The sequence below is a fragment of the Squalius cephalus genome (genome assembly GCF_949319135.1).
Source record: "Squalius cephalus genome assembly, chromosome: 12".
Classification (NCBI taxonomy): Eukaryota; Metazoa; Chordata; class Actinopteri; order Cypriniformes; family Leuciscidae; genus Squalius; species Squalius cephalus.
This window is the reverse complement of record NC_137133.1, coordinates 30342016-30358027: the sequence shown is the minus strand read 5'-3', so window position 1 is coordinate 30358027 and position 16012 is coordinate 30342016. Positions and strand designations below refer to the sequence as shown.

Sequence of the window (16012 nt, the reverse complement as noted above, 5' to 3'; positions counted from 1 at the left end):
CACTCTGCACTAGATTCACTCCGGGTTTTCCATTTCACGTTCCACGTAGACTCCGACAAGTGTGGGGGAAAAAAAGGCCAGTTGGATCTACCAAATGTATGCTAATGTGGTTTTATTGTGTTTACTAATCTACTCTAAGAAGACAGACTTCCTCAAAAATATTCTAATTTAAGTTTTATAACAATTGTGCTTTTGTTTAATGTTTTCTGAGAATTAATATAGTGATTTGCAACACACAGCCATAAAAAAACACAAGGAACACTAGAAGAACTACGCAGTTCATTTTGAGCGCTGGCGTCGTTTTATTTATCTTGGGTAAAAACGTAACCAATCAGTACTCTCTCCTCCCAGCGGAGCGTTTTCATTGGCTAACACCAACACACAGATGCCCATACACGTGAGTAAACTTACGTAAGCCCGCAACGGACCAATCAGCGCTCTGAAATCCAACAGGAAGTTGTGCAGTTGCGTCGCTATTTTTCACTGTTACTCGTGTTTTGTCTAACCCAAGGGAAAAAAATCTAACTGATTCTTATTATTTATGCTTTGCAACGTTTCGTTTTCATTCCAGCAAATATGAAACATAACTCCAACGTCCCAGCATTTCTCACCAAGCTTTGGACCCTCGTCGAGGATTCGGATACAAATGAATTTATTTGCTGGAGCCAGGTAAATAAAAGCGAAAGACCTAACGTTACATGTTAGCATTTTAGCTTAGCTTTCAGTGACACAGTTGTTTGTTATCCGGGTCGTGTGTGATCAGTTGTTTATTATGGTGAATGTGTGTCAGATCATACATATGATAGAGTGCTATCTGTGATATAAATGTTTGGATTTGTACGAATAACTTAATTGTTTTAATTTTTTCACTTATTGATCAATAAGCTGAATCACAGTTCTTTAGTTCTGAATTGAGAACTGATAAGAATGTAAAATATGTAAAAAAAAAAAAAAAAAGTTGTTTTTGGAAAAAAGCGTCTGCAAAATGCATAAATGTATTATGATATATATATATATATATATATATATATATATATATATATATATATATGTTATGTTATGCTAATCAAATAATTTTTTATTTATTTGTGAAGTCTGTTTTCTTTATTTAACAAGGTTCTTTATTTCTCTTTATAGGAAGGGAACAGTTTCCTTGTACTGGATGAACAAAGGTTTGCAAAAGAGATTCTCCCAAAGTTTTTTAAGCACAACAACATGGCCAGCTTTGTCCGACAGCTCAACATGTGTAAGTGGTTTCTCCACAAATTCTCCTCCTTCCTCATTGTTTGTCTGTAATCTGAAGTCAATGTTCCTTTCTTCGTCTCTTTGTTCATTTCCCTTACAAACAGATGGTTTCCGGAAAGTGATGCACATTGATGCAGGCATAGTGAAGCAAGAGCGGGATGGACCAGTTGAATTCCAGCATCCATACTTCAAACATGGTCAAGATGACCTGCTAGAGAACATCAAAAGAAAGGCAAGACATCTTCATGTTGAAAATGAAGAAATACAAAAATGAGTTGTTGTTGTTTATGCATAGAAGACCTGAAGCAAATTTGGTTTAAAGATTATTTAAGATTAAGTTGATTGTTGCAATTCTTGATATAGGTGTCCAATGCACGGCCTGAAGAGAGCAAAATAAGACAAGACGATCTTTCTAAAATCCTGACAAGTGTTCAGAATGTCCATGAGCAGCAAGAAACCATGGATGCTAGACTTGCCACCCTGAAAAGGTTAAGAAATACGCTTTTAGAATCATAATCTATGCTTGTGCTTTAAATGATCCTGTATTAGCTCGATTTATCTGTGTGCATTTATCCAGAAGTTAAGGGAACGGACTGATTATTCACTAGTTGTGCTTAATAATGCCCTGCGACGTATTTCATTACCGTTTAAACAGAATTTTTTTGAGATTTTGTTTTCCTCTGCAGATATGCATGTCTTTTCAAAATATATTAATTTCAAGATGTGACATTAACATGACGTTAGTATATGCGTAGCCTTTGTAAAAATATATAAAGAAAAACATTAAATGTGCAAAAGGAAAAAGAATTGTAAATGACTAGTATTTCCTAAACGACTAGCATCAGGATCGTTTAATCTAGTCGTATCTAAACTGTTCGGCTAGTCTCACACATCCCTAAAAACCACTCGGAATGTCTTGGCAACTACAAAAACTTTTCTGTTCTCTTTCCCTCAGAGAGAATGAGGCTCTTTGGACGGAGCTGTCAGACCTCAGACAGAAACATGCACAGCAACAGCAGGTCATAAAGGAGGTACGTTCTTCCTGTGCGCTACAGTTTTGCAACCAGTGCAATAGGCCCTATTCACATGACGTCACGCAACTTCCGTTTTGACACGAAGCGGCGTATTCTTACTTCCGTCAGCATAGTGGAATACTAGCGCCACTCGAATGGAGTACACCCAGTATTTGTATATCTTCCACAAATACAGCTCGAGGATGACGTCAGCTGCATACTTTTGTCTACATTCACGACGAGGCGTTTGGCAGATCTCAAAAGAACTTGCCGATCGGCGAGATTTGCCGCTTGAAGTCGAGGGAGGAGTTGAAAATGGAGCACTGAAGTCGTGCTCTTTTCTCACCGTGTTTGTTGTCTTTAACAGTTGATTAGATGTATTTGTCAAATAAACACGTTTTAGACGTTTACATGTAGCAACGTAAAGGCTTTTCATTCAATATTTCATGTACTGCTTAATTCAGCACCTGTATGTACAAGAATAAAGGTCGACATAAGTTTTTCATTTCAGTTTTATTTTGATAAGCATGACATAACATAATAGATAAATATTGCTATTTTTAATATTACAATAAATATATTTTTACGTGAGGACTTTTTAATGTTATAAAAACATGAATATTTAACATGAAATGTGGTCAGTCATGAAATAACCAATAATAATTAACAAATAAATAAGAGGACATGCATGTATATTTAAATTAAAATGAGGGATTTAAGTAATTGTAGATGTCCAATGTACTTGTAATGTTTCAAAGCAAAGCTTAACTTTAGTCATCAAGTGGATAATATTGGGTTTCCTTTCAGACAATCTGCATTAATGGATGTTAAATCTGCCATGTAACATGAAAATACTTAATATGAATAAAATATGACTCTGTCCATGTCATTTTTCCCATAGTAAAAAAACAAAAACATTAGTCGTCGTTTGACTTTTTATTGCAGAACAAGACATCGCATACACAGAAATACACAGAGGATTTTCACTGTATACTCACTGTTACAGCCATAGCAGCATCAAATGAAATACACCAAATAAATGATCTAGGGAATAACATAAAATGAAAGCATAGAATGTGTTCAATCATTTAGTCTTTTCTATGCCTTACATAATTTAGAATCTTAATATATTACATGAGTTTAAAAGGGTATGTAAAATGATCTAAAATCTTAAAGGGATATTTCTGTCGTCATTTACTCAACCTCAGAGTGTGTCAACCCTGTATGAATTTCTTTCTTCTGCTAAACACAAAAGAAGGTCTTTTGAAGAATATGGGTAACCCATATGGGCCCCATTGACTTCCATAGCATTGACTTTCAGTATCAGCATGTAACAGTGTGAAACCAATGTACAGGCTTGAATTCTAATGCCACTTTTTGCATTGCTCCTTCCAGCTGGTGCAGTTCATCTTCACGTTGGCTCAGAACAATCGTTTGTTAAATTTGAAACGCAAAAGGTAAGACCAAGAAGTATGTGCCTACATCTAACAAATGTACACAATCACTGTTCAAAAGTCTGGGGTCAGGTTTTTTTTTTTTTGAGAGAGAGAAATTAATACTTTTATTCAGCAAGGATGCAAGTATCCTGGAAAATCCTGTTTGTTTTTTACCAACAAACAAAAAAACACCAATGATAGTAAGATATTAGCGTATTACAATGATATCCGTAGGATCATGTGACACTGAAGACTGGAGTACTGAAAAATCAGCTTTTCCATCACAAGAATAAATTACATTTTAAAATGCATTCAAATAGAAAGCATTTATTTGAAATTATAATGGTATTTTTTAATTGTGCTGTTTTGTACTTTTGTTCAAATAAATGCAGCCATGATGAACGTAAGGTACTTCTTTCAAATACATTTAAAAATCCTACAAACCCCAAACGTTTGAACAGTAGTGTAATTAAAAGTCATAATGTTGACCAATGAGTATCTTTGCTATTAAAGATGAGAATTGTAAGAATTAGAATTTTCCCGGTTCCATTTCCTTAAGGATTCTTTTAGTAATTTTGAGAGAGAAAGAATGTTTTTTTTTTTTTTTTTTATGTAATTTTAGTTTTGGATAAAACATGTTAATAGACTCCTTACCTTATTATTAATATGCACCATTGCACCTTACTATCTGTCTGATTACAGGCCGCTTGCACTGAACAGTAATGGAAAGAAGTCAAAATTCATCCACCAATTCTTTGAGGAATCCATGGACCACAGCAAAGTATGTGTAGAAGCATCCGGGAGTGATTTGGTCTCTTCTTGCTCGAAAGAAACATGCTGTTGTCAGTTATGTTGTTACCGTAATGTTGCTATTCATTATTTTGCGTTTCTCTCTCTTGATGAGATTTAAGGCAGGGTTCACTTTGTGTGAAAGTGTCCTGCCCCTGGATATGAACCTTAAATTGTGAGAGTCACCGTCAGTTAAATGCACGTTGGTGGGGGACCGATTTATTTATATAAACACGATATTCCTCATTAATATAGAAACTTGGAAGATCTGTTTGTTAGAGACTTATCCCTTGCCTTTGTTAGTCCGCAGTGAATGGACTCAATGGACTACAGAACAATTCCGACATTTCTGATGACGTCGTCATCTGTGACGTCACAGACGAAGATCCAGAAGTTACAGATGGCCTATCTGTACCGGTTGACCAAGGGTAAGTATTTAGGAGTTGATTTAAACCGTTGAACCTATAGTCTTTTGCAGGAGGGAAATTAGAAATGAGTGTTCTTCTCAATTTCCTACAGGGATGCTGAAATCGTGGAAGTCACGCATGAAAGCAGCCCGACTGTAAAAGACGACAGCACAAACGGCACTGTTACAAATTCAACCACTCAGCAAGAAGCAGAACCCAAAAGCAGCCCTGACCTTTCACAGACTAATATCGCTCTGCAACTCAACAAACCTTCAGGTCTAAGTTTAGAGGATCCAGTAAAGCTGATGGACTCCATTCTCAGTGAAAACGGCGCCATTTCACAAAACATCAACCTTCTTGGCAAGTAAGTTGCGCATATAAAATATAAGGGAAGCTAAGATTTAAAGTGCCCCTATTATGCTTTTTTAAATGTTACCTTTCATATAGTGTGAAATATAGCTGCTTGTGAATGTAAAAGATAATGTCTCCTAAAAGAAAGAATCTATTCTGAACTATTATCTATTAATCTCTGATCTATTAGTTTCCTGTTACATACCTATGTAACAATGTAAGAAGTGTGAGATTTTAGCATGCAGATCCGAAAAACCATTTGCTTCATTGATTATCTCTCCGTGTGCCATAAGTTTGCTGACCGCTGCGTTAGACCAATCACAACAGAATGGGCTATCTGACCAATCAGAGTAGAGTAGGCTTGCAGAAAAGAGAGGACAGGTTTAGTGAAACTTCATCTTCGAACAAACCGGTTTTTGTTTTTGTTTTTAGACTCTTTGAGAAATGTGGTGATGTGCTTTGTATATTATGAGAAAATAATATTTTGACCTTGGATGCATGTAAACAAAACAAAATTAGGAACCTATACAATTAAATAATTAGGGGCACTTTAATATTCATCATGATGAGCTTCTAATTAGCTATTTTTAACAAAAATGGTTTCTTGTTGTACATTTTGAGTAAACAAATATTATTCTAACTCTTAAGAGCAAATTTACGGGACGCCCATTTCTGCCACATCAGAAAAAATAATGTTTTGGGGAGTCATAATTAACATTTGTGACTTAATCTCATAATTATAATTTTGACTTTTTACCTCAATTTTAGCCTTTTCCTCATATTGTCTTAGTATCTTATAATTTTGACTTTGTCATATTTATAATTTTTTAAACAATATTTTTTTCCCCCTTATGTGGTAGAAATGGGATTCCTTTAAAATTAAACTACCAAATAATTGGTTCAACAAAAAAAAAAAAAAAAGATCAAGCTCTCTCTCTCTCTCTCTCTAATTTATGTATTATTTTTTTGACAGGTACTTCTGCTTTAAATATTTAATATATTAAAATATTTAATATTTCATTGTCAATTAAATCACTACAGAGTAGAGTTGATGGACTATCTGGACAGTATTGACTGTAGTCTGGAAGACTTCCAGGCCATGCTGTGTGGAAAACAGTTCAGCATTGACACAGATATCTTAGAGGTATGTTTGGAGATTCCGTAACCTCTTTGTGCCTTGTGTACTTTTGTGAGGGGTTGAAAATGTTTAATCATTTTCAGTGACACATCATTCAGCTGCTATAATTTAACATATCATGATGACCTGTTGAATTTTATCCTGTGTTGTCATATTTTTGATAAAGCTTTTTTTTTTTTTTTTACCTTTAACAGGAAACTGGAACAAAAGAGAACATCATCAAAGCCAACAAAGGGAAGTCTGAGCCTGAAGACATAGGTAATTGTTGCATAATTCTCTGTAAATCAATATCCTCTTGTCATTTGTGTGCCATCGCATTTAAAAGCATGACGGTTTCTTAATTCAGATAAGCAGCTGATCCAGTACACGACCTGCCCTCTGCTGGCCTTCCTGGATGGATGCACCCCTCAGGCTCCATCAGATTCTGCAGTTGAAAACCTAAGCCTGCCTCTACTGCCCCAAAGCCCTGAAGAACCCACAGATCTGTTGGACGAGGCCCTGGAGACGGAGAAGCCTCGCAGCTCTCTGATCCGTCTGGAGCCCCTCACAGAGGCGGAGGCAAACGAGGCCACGCTGTTTTACCTGTGCGAACTGAACTCCGACCTGTCATGTGTCGACACGCCACAGCTTGATATCTGAAAGCGAATTAGCATAGAAAACAGGGACCGGACCTTTTTGTAAATATTCATCAAAATGATGATATTTATTTGCCAGAATATTTGTTTTTGGTACCATCCATGAGTTTGTCATTCCTTTATTTCACTGATTTTTTTTTTTTTACTGTTCACTACTAGATAGTACAGATACTGTTCACTTGCTAGCGTCCTTTCCACACTACATCAGGAGTTTGGGCTGCAGCTATGTTGCTGGTTTACATTGCAGCTGTTTTGTCAAGCACGTGTTTTCCTGTGTTGTTATTGAGCAGTTCAAAAAATGTCATAGCTATCCTTTATGTATATGGTATAGAAGTGCCTGCCTGATATCCTAATGTCACTATAAATAGACGTGAAGACTTATGGTTAGTCCCATAATGTTGGGCAATATACAGTGATTTCTTGTTACCGTGAGCTTTTTCATTATTAGCTTTGCAGTAGCATTAAAGGGACTCAAAGGTCAATCCTGGTGTTTTTGTTGAAAATATCGATTTTGAATGGCGTGGCGCCTCTGTTCCAGAGAAGCAGCATCACCAAACGCTCTTGAAATTATAATTTTTAAATTCACTACTAGCTATAGCACAAAATAAACATGAATGAACATCAGAGGACTTGGTTGAAAGATAGTGTACAACTTACTGAAATGCATTATCATATAATCGTGGAGAGCCGTAAACACTAAATTACCTCAGGAAATACATTCATAGCTCCTTAGTTAGCAATTTTCAAACTCCACTCAGGACATAATTGGGGTTTAAACCTTTAATAAGACGAAATTGAGTTATTACAATGCACGTCAAAAGGCAAACAATAACACTGACATCCAAAAAAAAGCGGGGTATGCAAGTACTGGCATCATTGAAATTACCATTATGCCTAATACAATGGAGGATAAAGTCATCTATCAAAGTTTTATCAGCAAAGATAAATTCAGTGCAAAACATTGTTCAACACACACATTGGCTACAAGCATAAAATGAGTATTGCGCCAAACAACTAACATGTGCAAGTTGCAAAGGGTTAGCACTGTTACAGTTAATATTACAGTCATATGTTCATGGTGCAAATAATAGAGAAGCGAAAAGTATGACAAAATCTACAATTACCTGTAAATTTTTTCAAATGCTAATTCAACACTGTATAGCCTACGTTGTGCGTTCTATAGGAAACTATGAATGTCATGACTTATGGGAAAACATTACCTGCATTTTCACTACTCCACAAATAACTTAAGATACATTTGATTTATTTTTTAAACCATACAGAGATTATTTAACAAGGTTACATTATCCTTAGTATTGAAGAACACACATTCTTAAAGCAAATATTAACATCACATCACAGGCAACCCAAGCCGTGTTCTTTTTTTGTGTGTGTGTCTCTTGCATGAAACAAACACCTACATAAAAGCATGCTAGATTAAAAAAAAACTCATGTAGGGTTAGCTGAATGAACCAAGCACTCACAGTATTTACATTTACACCCTCCTATCCCTATACATGTGGATATTCACAAAAAGTAATGGCGGATTCTAATTGCAAGCTTTTATTTCCATGCTCTCAGTCGAAGTCACGGTTGGTGAGGACCAGCGGAGCCACCAGGGTCCACACGTACAGAGAGATGCAGATCCAGCTAGAGGTGATCTTCACCCACACAGAGGGCCACTTGCTGGTCATGGTCTCATAGGTGGAGTCAGGGCTAGAAAATTGACCGGGGGAAAAAAAATCAGAGTTTATTTAAATCAGAGATAATTCTGTAAACTTTGCCAACCATAACCATTTCAATATAGATAGTGGCACACCAAAATGGCAGATAGCAATAACTGACCATCATTGTTATGGCATTTCCAAATGGTTTTATTAATAGAACAGCTTTCATTCAAGTTATTCATTTTAGTTTAAAAAAAATAAAATAAAAATGCAGTTAAAAATATACAAACACTACTGTTCAAACATCTGGGACCAGAAACATTTCTTATTATTTGTATCAATTTTATCCAGGATTTTTTAATGAATAGAAACTTTAAAAGAACCACATTTATTTATTTTTTACATTTTAAATGTCTTAACTGTCACATTCGATCAACTCAAAGAGTTCTTTTTTTTTTTTTTGTGATCAATTTTTTATTGGTTTTTCCATTTAGCTCTTTTAAAAAATAAAAAAAAAACTCAAAGAGTTCTTGCTGAATAAAAGTAGCAGTTTCTTTCAAAAGAATCATAGTCACTCTAAACTTTTGAACGGAAGTGTATATTTGAGTATAATATAAATAAAATTATATAATTATACAGTCATTATGAAAATGGTTATAGACAATAAATGTTAATATATATAAAATAAATAATAGTTAAAATATTTAAAAATACAGTTTAATTATGGCAAAAAAATGTAAATACATTATGGTAAATAATTTCAGTTCGTTATCCATTATTTACTATTCAAGGTTGTCAGTAGATATTGGGGGTAAACATGTTAATTACAGTAATGTCAGTCTTTTAACATTCAATATTATAATTCACTACACCTATATTTTTATTTACAGAATTGTACATGTGAAATTAGACAAAAACATTATAATATACAATAGGAATCCTGTCAGAAAACCTGTTTTTTTTTTTTTTTAAATAAGCGCTTGATCTACTTCTAATATTGGCCTAATCAAACCCAGACAGATCATTTACAGATACCAAATTTTCACCAATATATTGTGAAATGAAAGTGATGAAAAACCATCATCATATAGGCACGTACCTGTACCAGTTGGTCAGTGTCATCATGATGTACAGGGAAGCCAAGAAGAGCATGAAATGGAAGAAAGAATAGCTGTAGGTGACTCCATCCTTCTCGTTGTCAACGGCACGGTTGGAGCCATCGCTCACTTCAAAGTTCTCTGGAGCGGGACCATCCTCGATCAGAGCAGACTCGTCGCTGGTGAGGGTCAGTTTGTTCACCTGAGCATTGCTGGAGTTGCGGATACTGAGGAAATAAAAGGAAATTTGACTGAAGTGTTGAAAAATAGCGTAAAAAATACGATATATCTTTTAACAAAGCTTGTCAAGCTTTCTTACCTGGAGTACAGCACACACATCAGGAACAAGATCAGCCCCACAATGCCCTGGGCATCCCACCATTGAACAACACGGTCCTGACCAGCAGGGCTGGTGCTGTTGAGGCCAATAATGCCAAGCAAGCTGGGGTTGCATCTGCGTTCTTTGGGAAAAGAAAATCAATATTTTAGACCGATTTTATGAACAACAGAATATCTTCTTTTAGACAAATCTTTCACAATGCTTACCAGGTTCATTGGTCATGGCAGACCAGGTCAGATACATGGTGTACAGGGTAACAATGGAGGACTGCAAGAGACCAGACCTGGGCTGGGACTCCTGGAGGAGAGGAAAGAAAGAATGAAGAAATTTCGTTAAGAAATTAAATTAAATTTGATGCTCACCTGAAGCATGTATGCATTTCATGAATCGCTAAGGACCACGGTTTCAGCTAAAAATCTTATTTACATTTCTACTAAAGAATAAAAAGTCATCTAAATCTTGGATGGTAAATTAACAGCAAATTTTCATTTTTGGGTGAGCATAGGAGATTATCACAGTTCCAACACTAGTCATACAAACTCCCACTGATGTGTTGTATTCATTACCTGGATTTTAGGCAAGATGGACAAGACAGATGAACCAACGCACAGAAGCATGTTGATGCTGATGAAGACTTTGTTCTCAGTGCAGCCATCAGAGTGAGTGTAATACACATAGAACAAGACCAGAGACATCAGGGACAGAGCGTAGTTGATGGCTGTGGCAGACAGAAGAGCTATGGACGGTAGAACAAATGTGTTAGAATGCAATCAATCTTCTTTATGATTGCATATACACCAGCATCGCAAGAAATATCTAAACATAAAAGGGGCAATAACTTATATTTATGTAAAAGATACACAACCATTTAAAAGTAACTTTAAAAAAGGAAATTACTACTTGTATTCAGCAAGGATACATTACATTGATCTGAAGTGACAGTAAAGATGCTCTTTTGTGCTTTCTATTCATCAAAAGAAAATCATGATAAAAATGTATCACAAACATTAAGCAGCACAACTGTTTTCAACATTGATAATAATAAGAAATGTTTCTTGAGCAGCAAATCAGCATATTAGAATGATTTCTGAAGGATCATGTGACAAGACTGGAGTTAATCAGATTTGCCATCACAGGAATAAATTACTTTTTAAAATATATTTAAATAGATTTTAAATTGTAATGATATTTCAAAATATAACTATTTTACTGTATTTTAAACAAATAAATGCAGCCTAGGTGAGCATTCTTTCAAAAACAACCTCAACAACCCCAAACATTTGATTTGATACTTTTTTTGTCAAGCTACACCGCTGCTTAATGGAAAAAAAGGGGGTGGCAAAACAAATCAAGTTCTCATAATACATACCCGCATACCAGCAGCGAGAGTTTCCCTCCTCCATTTTCTCCACCCAGGACTCGTTCCAAGAGTGAGCGAAGTCGATCAAGAGCACCAGCTGGATGAGGATAAAACAGAATGCTCCAGCCATGCCTAGGTAAAACCAGACTGGAAGAAGCCCAGCAGAAGATCATCATTAGAACCTCACAAATAAATTCAGGGAACAACTTGAGTCTACCTAGTCGTGAGCTTTACAATAAAGCCCACTGCAGATTGCATATATGTATATTCAATGTACAACTATATCACACGTTTAGAATTTAGTGTTTAATTAGGTCACTACTGACAATGGTGAGTGGACGTATAAAGTCACATACATTGTATTTATGTAATTGCAAATATATTTCATATTTAAGATGATAAAGTAAGACTTTACCAGTAGTAAAAGGGCCCTCAGGAATAAAGAAAGCTCCGACTGTGATAGCAGTGGCGGCAGCAAACTTGAAGAACCAAAACCTGCAGAAGATCAGAATATTTAGAATGAAGCTCAGTTAAACATTTCTGATCAGTTTGCATGTTTTGAATACTCGTCTTCTTCAAGAACACAGTGATAGTTCTTGGTTTCAGTTACAGGTCAAGACTTTAACCACACTAACCCGTTATGCACAGCGGCTCTTGGGTCCTGGCTGCTCTTGACCTTCACCATGATGAGAGAGAAGAGCAGGAAGAACATGGCCATTCCAAAGCACACGCGATACACAGCCTTATACCCAACCAGCACATCGCAGTTCACGTGACCTTCGACCCCTGGGATGGACGTCCCCATTCCTCCTTCACAAAAGCCTGGAATCTACAGTGACATTAAAAAAAAACATACAAATGACCAGAATGCTTCAGTCGCAACCCTGAACATCAAACTTAAACTTGTTTAGAATACAAGAAGCACTCAGTATCACCTTCTTCAGATGCCCTTCCATGCCTGGCATGAGCATGATGCAAGCAATGCCCACACCCATCAGCATGAAGAAGGCATAGATCAAGCGAGTGACAGTGGAGTTGTTTCCACCAGGGCAGCATCCGCACAGCAGGCAAGGAGCACTGCCACAAAGACAAGGAATCTACACAGGAGACAAACACACATTAAAGGTGATGTAAGCCATTTTAGATGTTTTGCCAACTCCAAACACACACTCCCAATCCAGATCTAGCAGCAAATTAATGTAGGCATTGCAATAATATAATATATAAAGATGGATAGATATTTCTTTTGACACATACAATTAAAAATATAATAAAGACAAAAGTCACAATAGCGGATAAGCAATATTATGATGTCGATAAATCATCCCTAGCTATAAACAGCTTCATTCTGCAAAATGAGCATGGATGGGTGACGCATAAACATGGTGACTTCAAAGTGACTCATCAGTGCTTAAAAAAATAGACTAATGAAAGAGGCCTCATCCCTCAATTGTACACAATAAGACAAAGCTTGTGCCTAAATTTGTCTGGCTTTACATAACAAACACAGAGGGTTTAGATGTGATTAGTTCAAACTTTAAATCCTTCCTAAAATAAACGTCTGGAGTAGTTTAGATTAAGAACATTAATTAAGACTTTTTAATGTTTTTGTAATGTTTTTGCAAGAAGTCTCTTATGCTCACCATGGCTGCATTTATTAAGTCAAAAATACTATAATACAATGCAATGCTGTAAAATATTATTATAATTTAAAATAAGTGCATTTTTTTATATATTTTATTACTGTGATGGTAAAGCTGAATTTTCAGCATCATTACATCATTACAGTCTTCGGTGTCACATGATTCTTCAGAAATCTTTCTAATACGCTGATTTGCTGCTCAAGAAAACATTTATTAGGCTATTATTTTCGATGTTAAAAGCAGTTGTGCTGCTTAATATTTTTGTAGAAACGTAATAGCCTATTTATTTATTTTTTCAGGATGGTTTGATGAATAGAAAGTTCAAGAGTAGCATTTATTTAAAATAGCCTAGGTTTTTTTGTAACACTGTAAAAATCTTTACTGCCACCCTTTACTGCATTGCTGAATTAAATTCATTAATTTTTGTTATATTATTATTATTATATATTTTTTTATATTATCTTAAAACTAATTTCTGACCCCAAACTTTTGAATTATAATTCATACATAACATAGATACATACATATGTGTCTCATCAAGCTATTATGAAGTGTTACTGAATAGTAAATAGTGCAACATAGCTTCAGAATCTAATGTTTTCCACTCTCTCTCTCTCTATCTATCTATCTATCTCTCGTGTGTATAATGACACAGCATGGGTAATACAACGTTAACATTGATCCTGTGTTCTCGTATTATTAAACCAAATAGCTTTTTTTTAAAAAAAACATACTAAACAGTGTTTTGTTTTTAATAAAAAAAATGCAATAATTTTCTGTGATGGGGAAGGTTTGGGGTAAGGGGGTACAAAATTTGGCTCAGTATAAAAACAATTAAGCTTATGGAGAATCCCCGTAAACCTTACAGGTGTAAGTTAAGAGACACCGATATAGAGAACATCATTTATCAGTGGTAAGAGCTGTGTGTGTCTCAAGCTGCCATTTGATCGGTGTTTTGATGTCGCAACACCTGAAATCCTAACAAACATGTGACCTTCTTAGAAAACCTCATGTTATGGTGGCAGATCATCTGTAAGTGTGTTGTAGTCCCATTTAAACCTCCAAATCACACGTGCGGGGGACATGTGTCAAAATCAAAAAATTCATATCAAACGAGCAGCTGTCATGATCACAAGAGCATAGTACAAAACATTTTCATCTACAATTATTTGCCTGCAAATACGAGAATAATAGAAATATATACGTTCGGTGATCCAAAATCACGCAAAAAGCAAAACATAACAACACACAAAAAAATTCTGCTTCATCACAACAAGGGAACCACCCAATATGACACTGTAACGTTACATTTCGTAAAGCAGAAACAACTGATTTAAATCGCGCTTAAAACATATTAAAATTAAATAATGTGAAGTTATGTGTCATTATTGGTAATTATTCTACAGATGCAGTGGGTTTTATGAATTTAGGGAATCGCGAAAGGCCCAGACACCATTTTCTCTTGTGTCTCTTTGCCGACTCGCAACTCGTTGAAAACCCGATAACGTCTGTTATTTTTCTTCGCACATCCATACGATTATATTTAGATTTCAGCAGTATATTAATATGTATACTCACCCAACTGGCCATGGAACAAAGCCCGAGTACGGCCCCCATGTTCAGCGGTGATGTGCGACGTTTCTCCGGACTGGTTTGAAAATGGACGCGGTGTGTTTACAATGTTGCTCCGCTATCGGATGAAGCCGGAAACTACAAGTCAGTTTCACATTGAACGTTTCAAAATAAAACGTCGGTCTTTCACGCTGACAAAATAATGGGGGGGGGGGAATTTAATAGGAGGTTGCTGGAATTTTATTTGTTTGTTTGTTTTAAATATATAGCCTACATTTAATAAGTCTCAAAAAAGGATAGATAGATAGATAGATAGATAGATAGATAGATAGATAGATAGATAGATAGATAGATAGATAGATAGATAGATAGATAGATAGATAGATAGATAGATAGATAGATAGATAGATAGATAGATAGATAGATAGATAGATAGATAGATAGATAGATAGGCCTACATGTAAACAAAAAATGAATGAAAGCCCATTTCATTATCTCTTCAAATAATGTTAACCGCAGACCTAGTTTTATTCATAAAGCTATAGCCTACTCTCTATTCAAAACCCCTTATGAAACAGAGAACTCTTTTCTGGGTTTATGGACTACAAAATGAACAGCTCCCTTCACACAGAGATCAAACCTTGTTTATGTCCCTACTCCCTTTAAGAATGGAAACTTCCAGCCTGTTTTTCACAGCATTCATTATTGTTTCTTGCTTAATATTCACGGTTTATGTTCTTCTGTGTTTTGTAGGATGCTCATTAGGGTATTTATATCTATCTTTATCGTTTTTAATGGTGTCATGTTTTTAAAAAATATATATATTTAAAAAAATCATTACACATTCATACAAAAAGAGCACACTTTTGTTGTCTTCATTGAAACAGGATTACATAAGAATAAAATGGGATATAATTAGTTGAAGCTATGAAAGTTAATTAAAGAACAATCACTTTCCAAAACAGTGCTAATTTAAAAAAGAAATCTACATTCTTAAACAGTAAAAAAAAAAAAAAAAAAAAAAAAAAAATTATATTAATATTATATTATATAATTATATTAATATATTATATTAATATATATAAATATATATATATTGTAACATCTGTTCATTGCATACCCTCTGGTGCTGTTCGGTCATTTTTGACCCAAAAAAAAGTGTTTTATTTATTTATATATTTTTTACTTTATCGGAATGGTACTAAACTTGGTAAAGGTTTTGGCACTTGCTGTGTGAACACACACACACACACACAAAATCATGGACATGATTCGAAAAGGTTAAATGGTCCTGAAAAAAATAGTCATTCTTGGATGCC

General features: G+C 35.2%; 2 protein-coding genes across 2 annotated transcripts; one reads left to right on the top strand and one right to left on the bottom strand.

Annotated features, from left to right (window-relative positions):
- The first annotated feature begins 441 nt into the window (after positions 1-441).
- Positions 442-7367, top strand: hsf2 (heat shock transcription factor 2). The gene is made up of 12 exons (XM_079888525.1): positions 442-669; positions 1138-1246; positions 1350-1477; positions 1609-1733; positions 2201-2276; positions 3654-3715; positions 4397-4475; positions 4787-4911; positions 5003-5254; positions 6283-6385; positions 6574-6637; positions 6726-7367. The coding sequence occupies exons 1-12, from the start codon at positions 577-579 to the stop codon at positions 7016-7018; spliced, it is 1509 nt and encodes a 502-aa protein (XP_079744651.1). The 5' UTR covers positions 442-576; the 3' UTR covers positions 7019-7367.
- Positions 7368-7779: 412 nt separating this feature from the next.
- Positions 7780-14883, bottom strand: serinc1 (serine incorporator 1). Its single transcript, XM_079888526.1, has 10 exons — positions 14700-14883; positions 12414-12575; positions 12114-12307; positions 11894-11973; positions 11488-11625; positions 10685-10854; positions 10325-10415; positions 10098-10239; positions 9781-10005; positions 7780-8730 (listed from the first exon to the last, which is right to left on the bottom strand). The coding sequence occupies exons 1-10, from the start codon at positions 14736-14738 to the stop codon at positions 8592-8594; spliced, it is 1380 nt and encodes a 459-aa protein (XP_079744652.1). The 5' UTR covers positions 14739-14883; the 3' UTR covers positions 7780-8591.
- Between the last annotated feature and the right edge of the window lie 1129 nt (positions 14884-16012).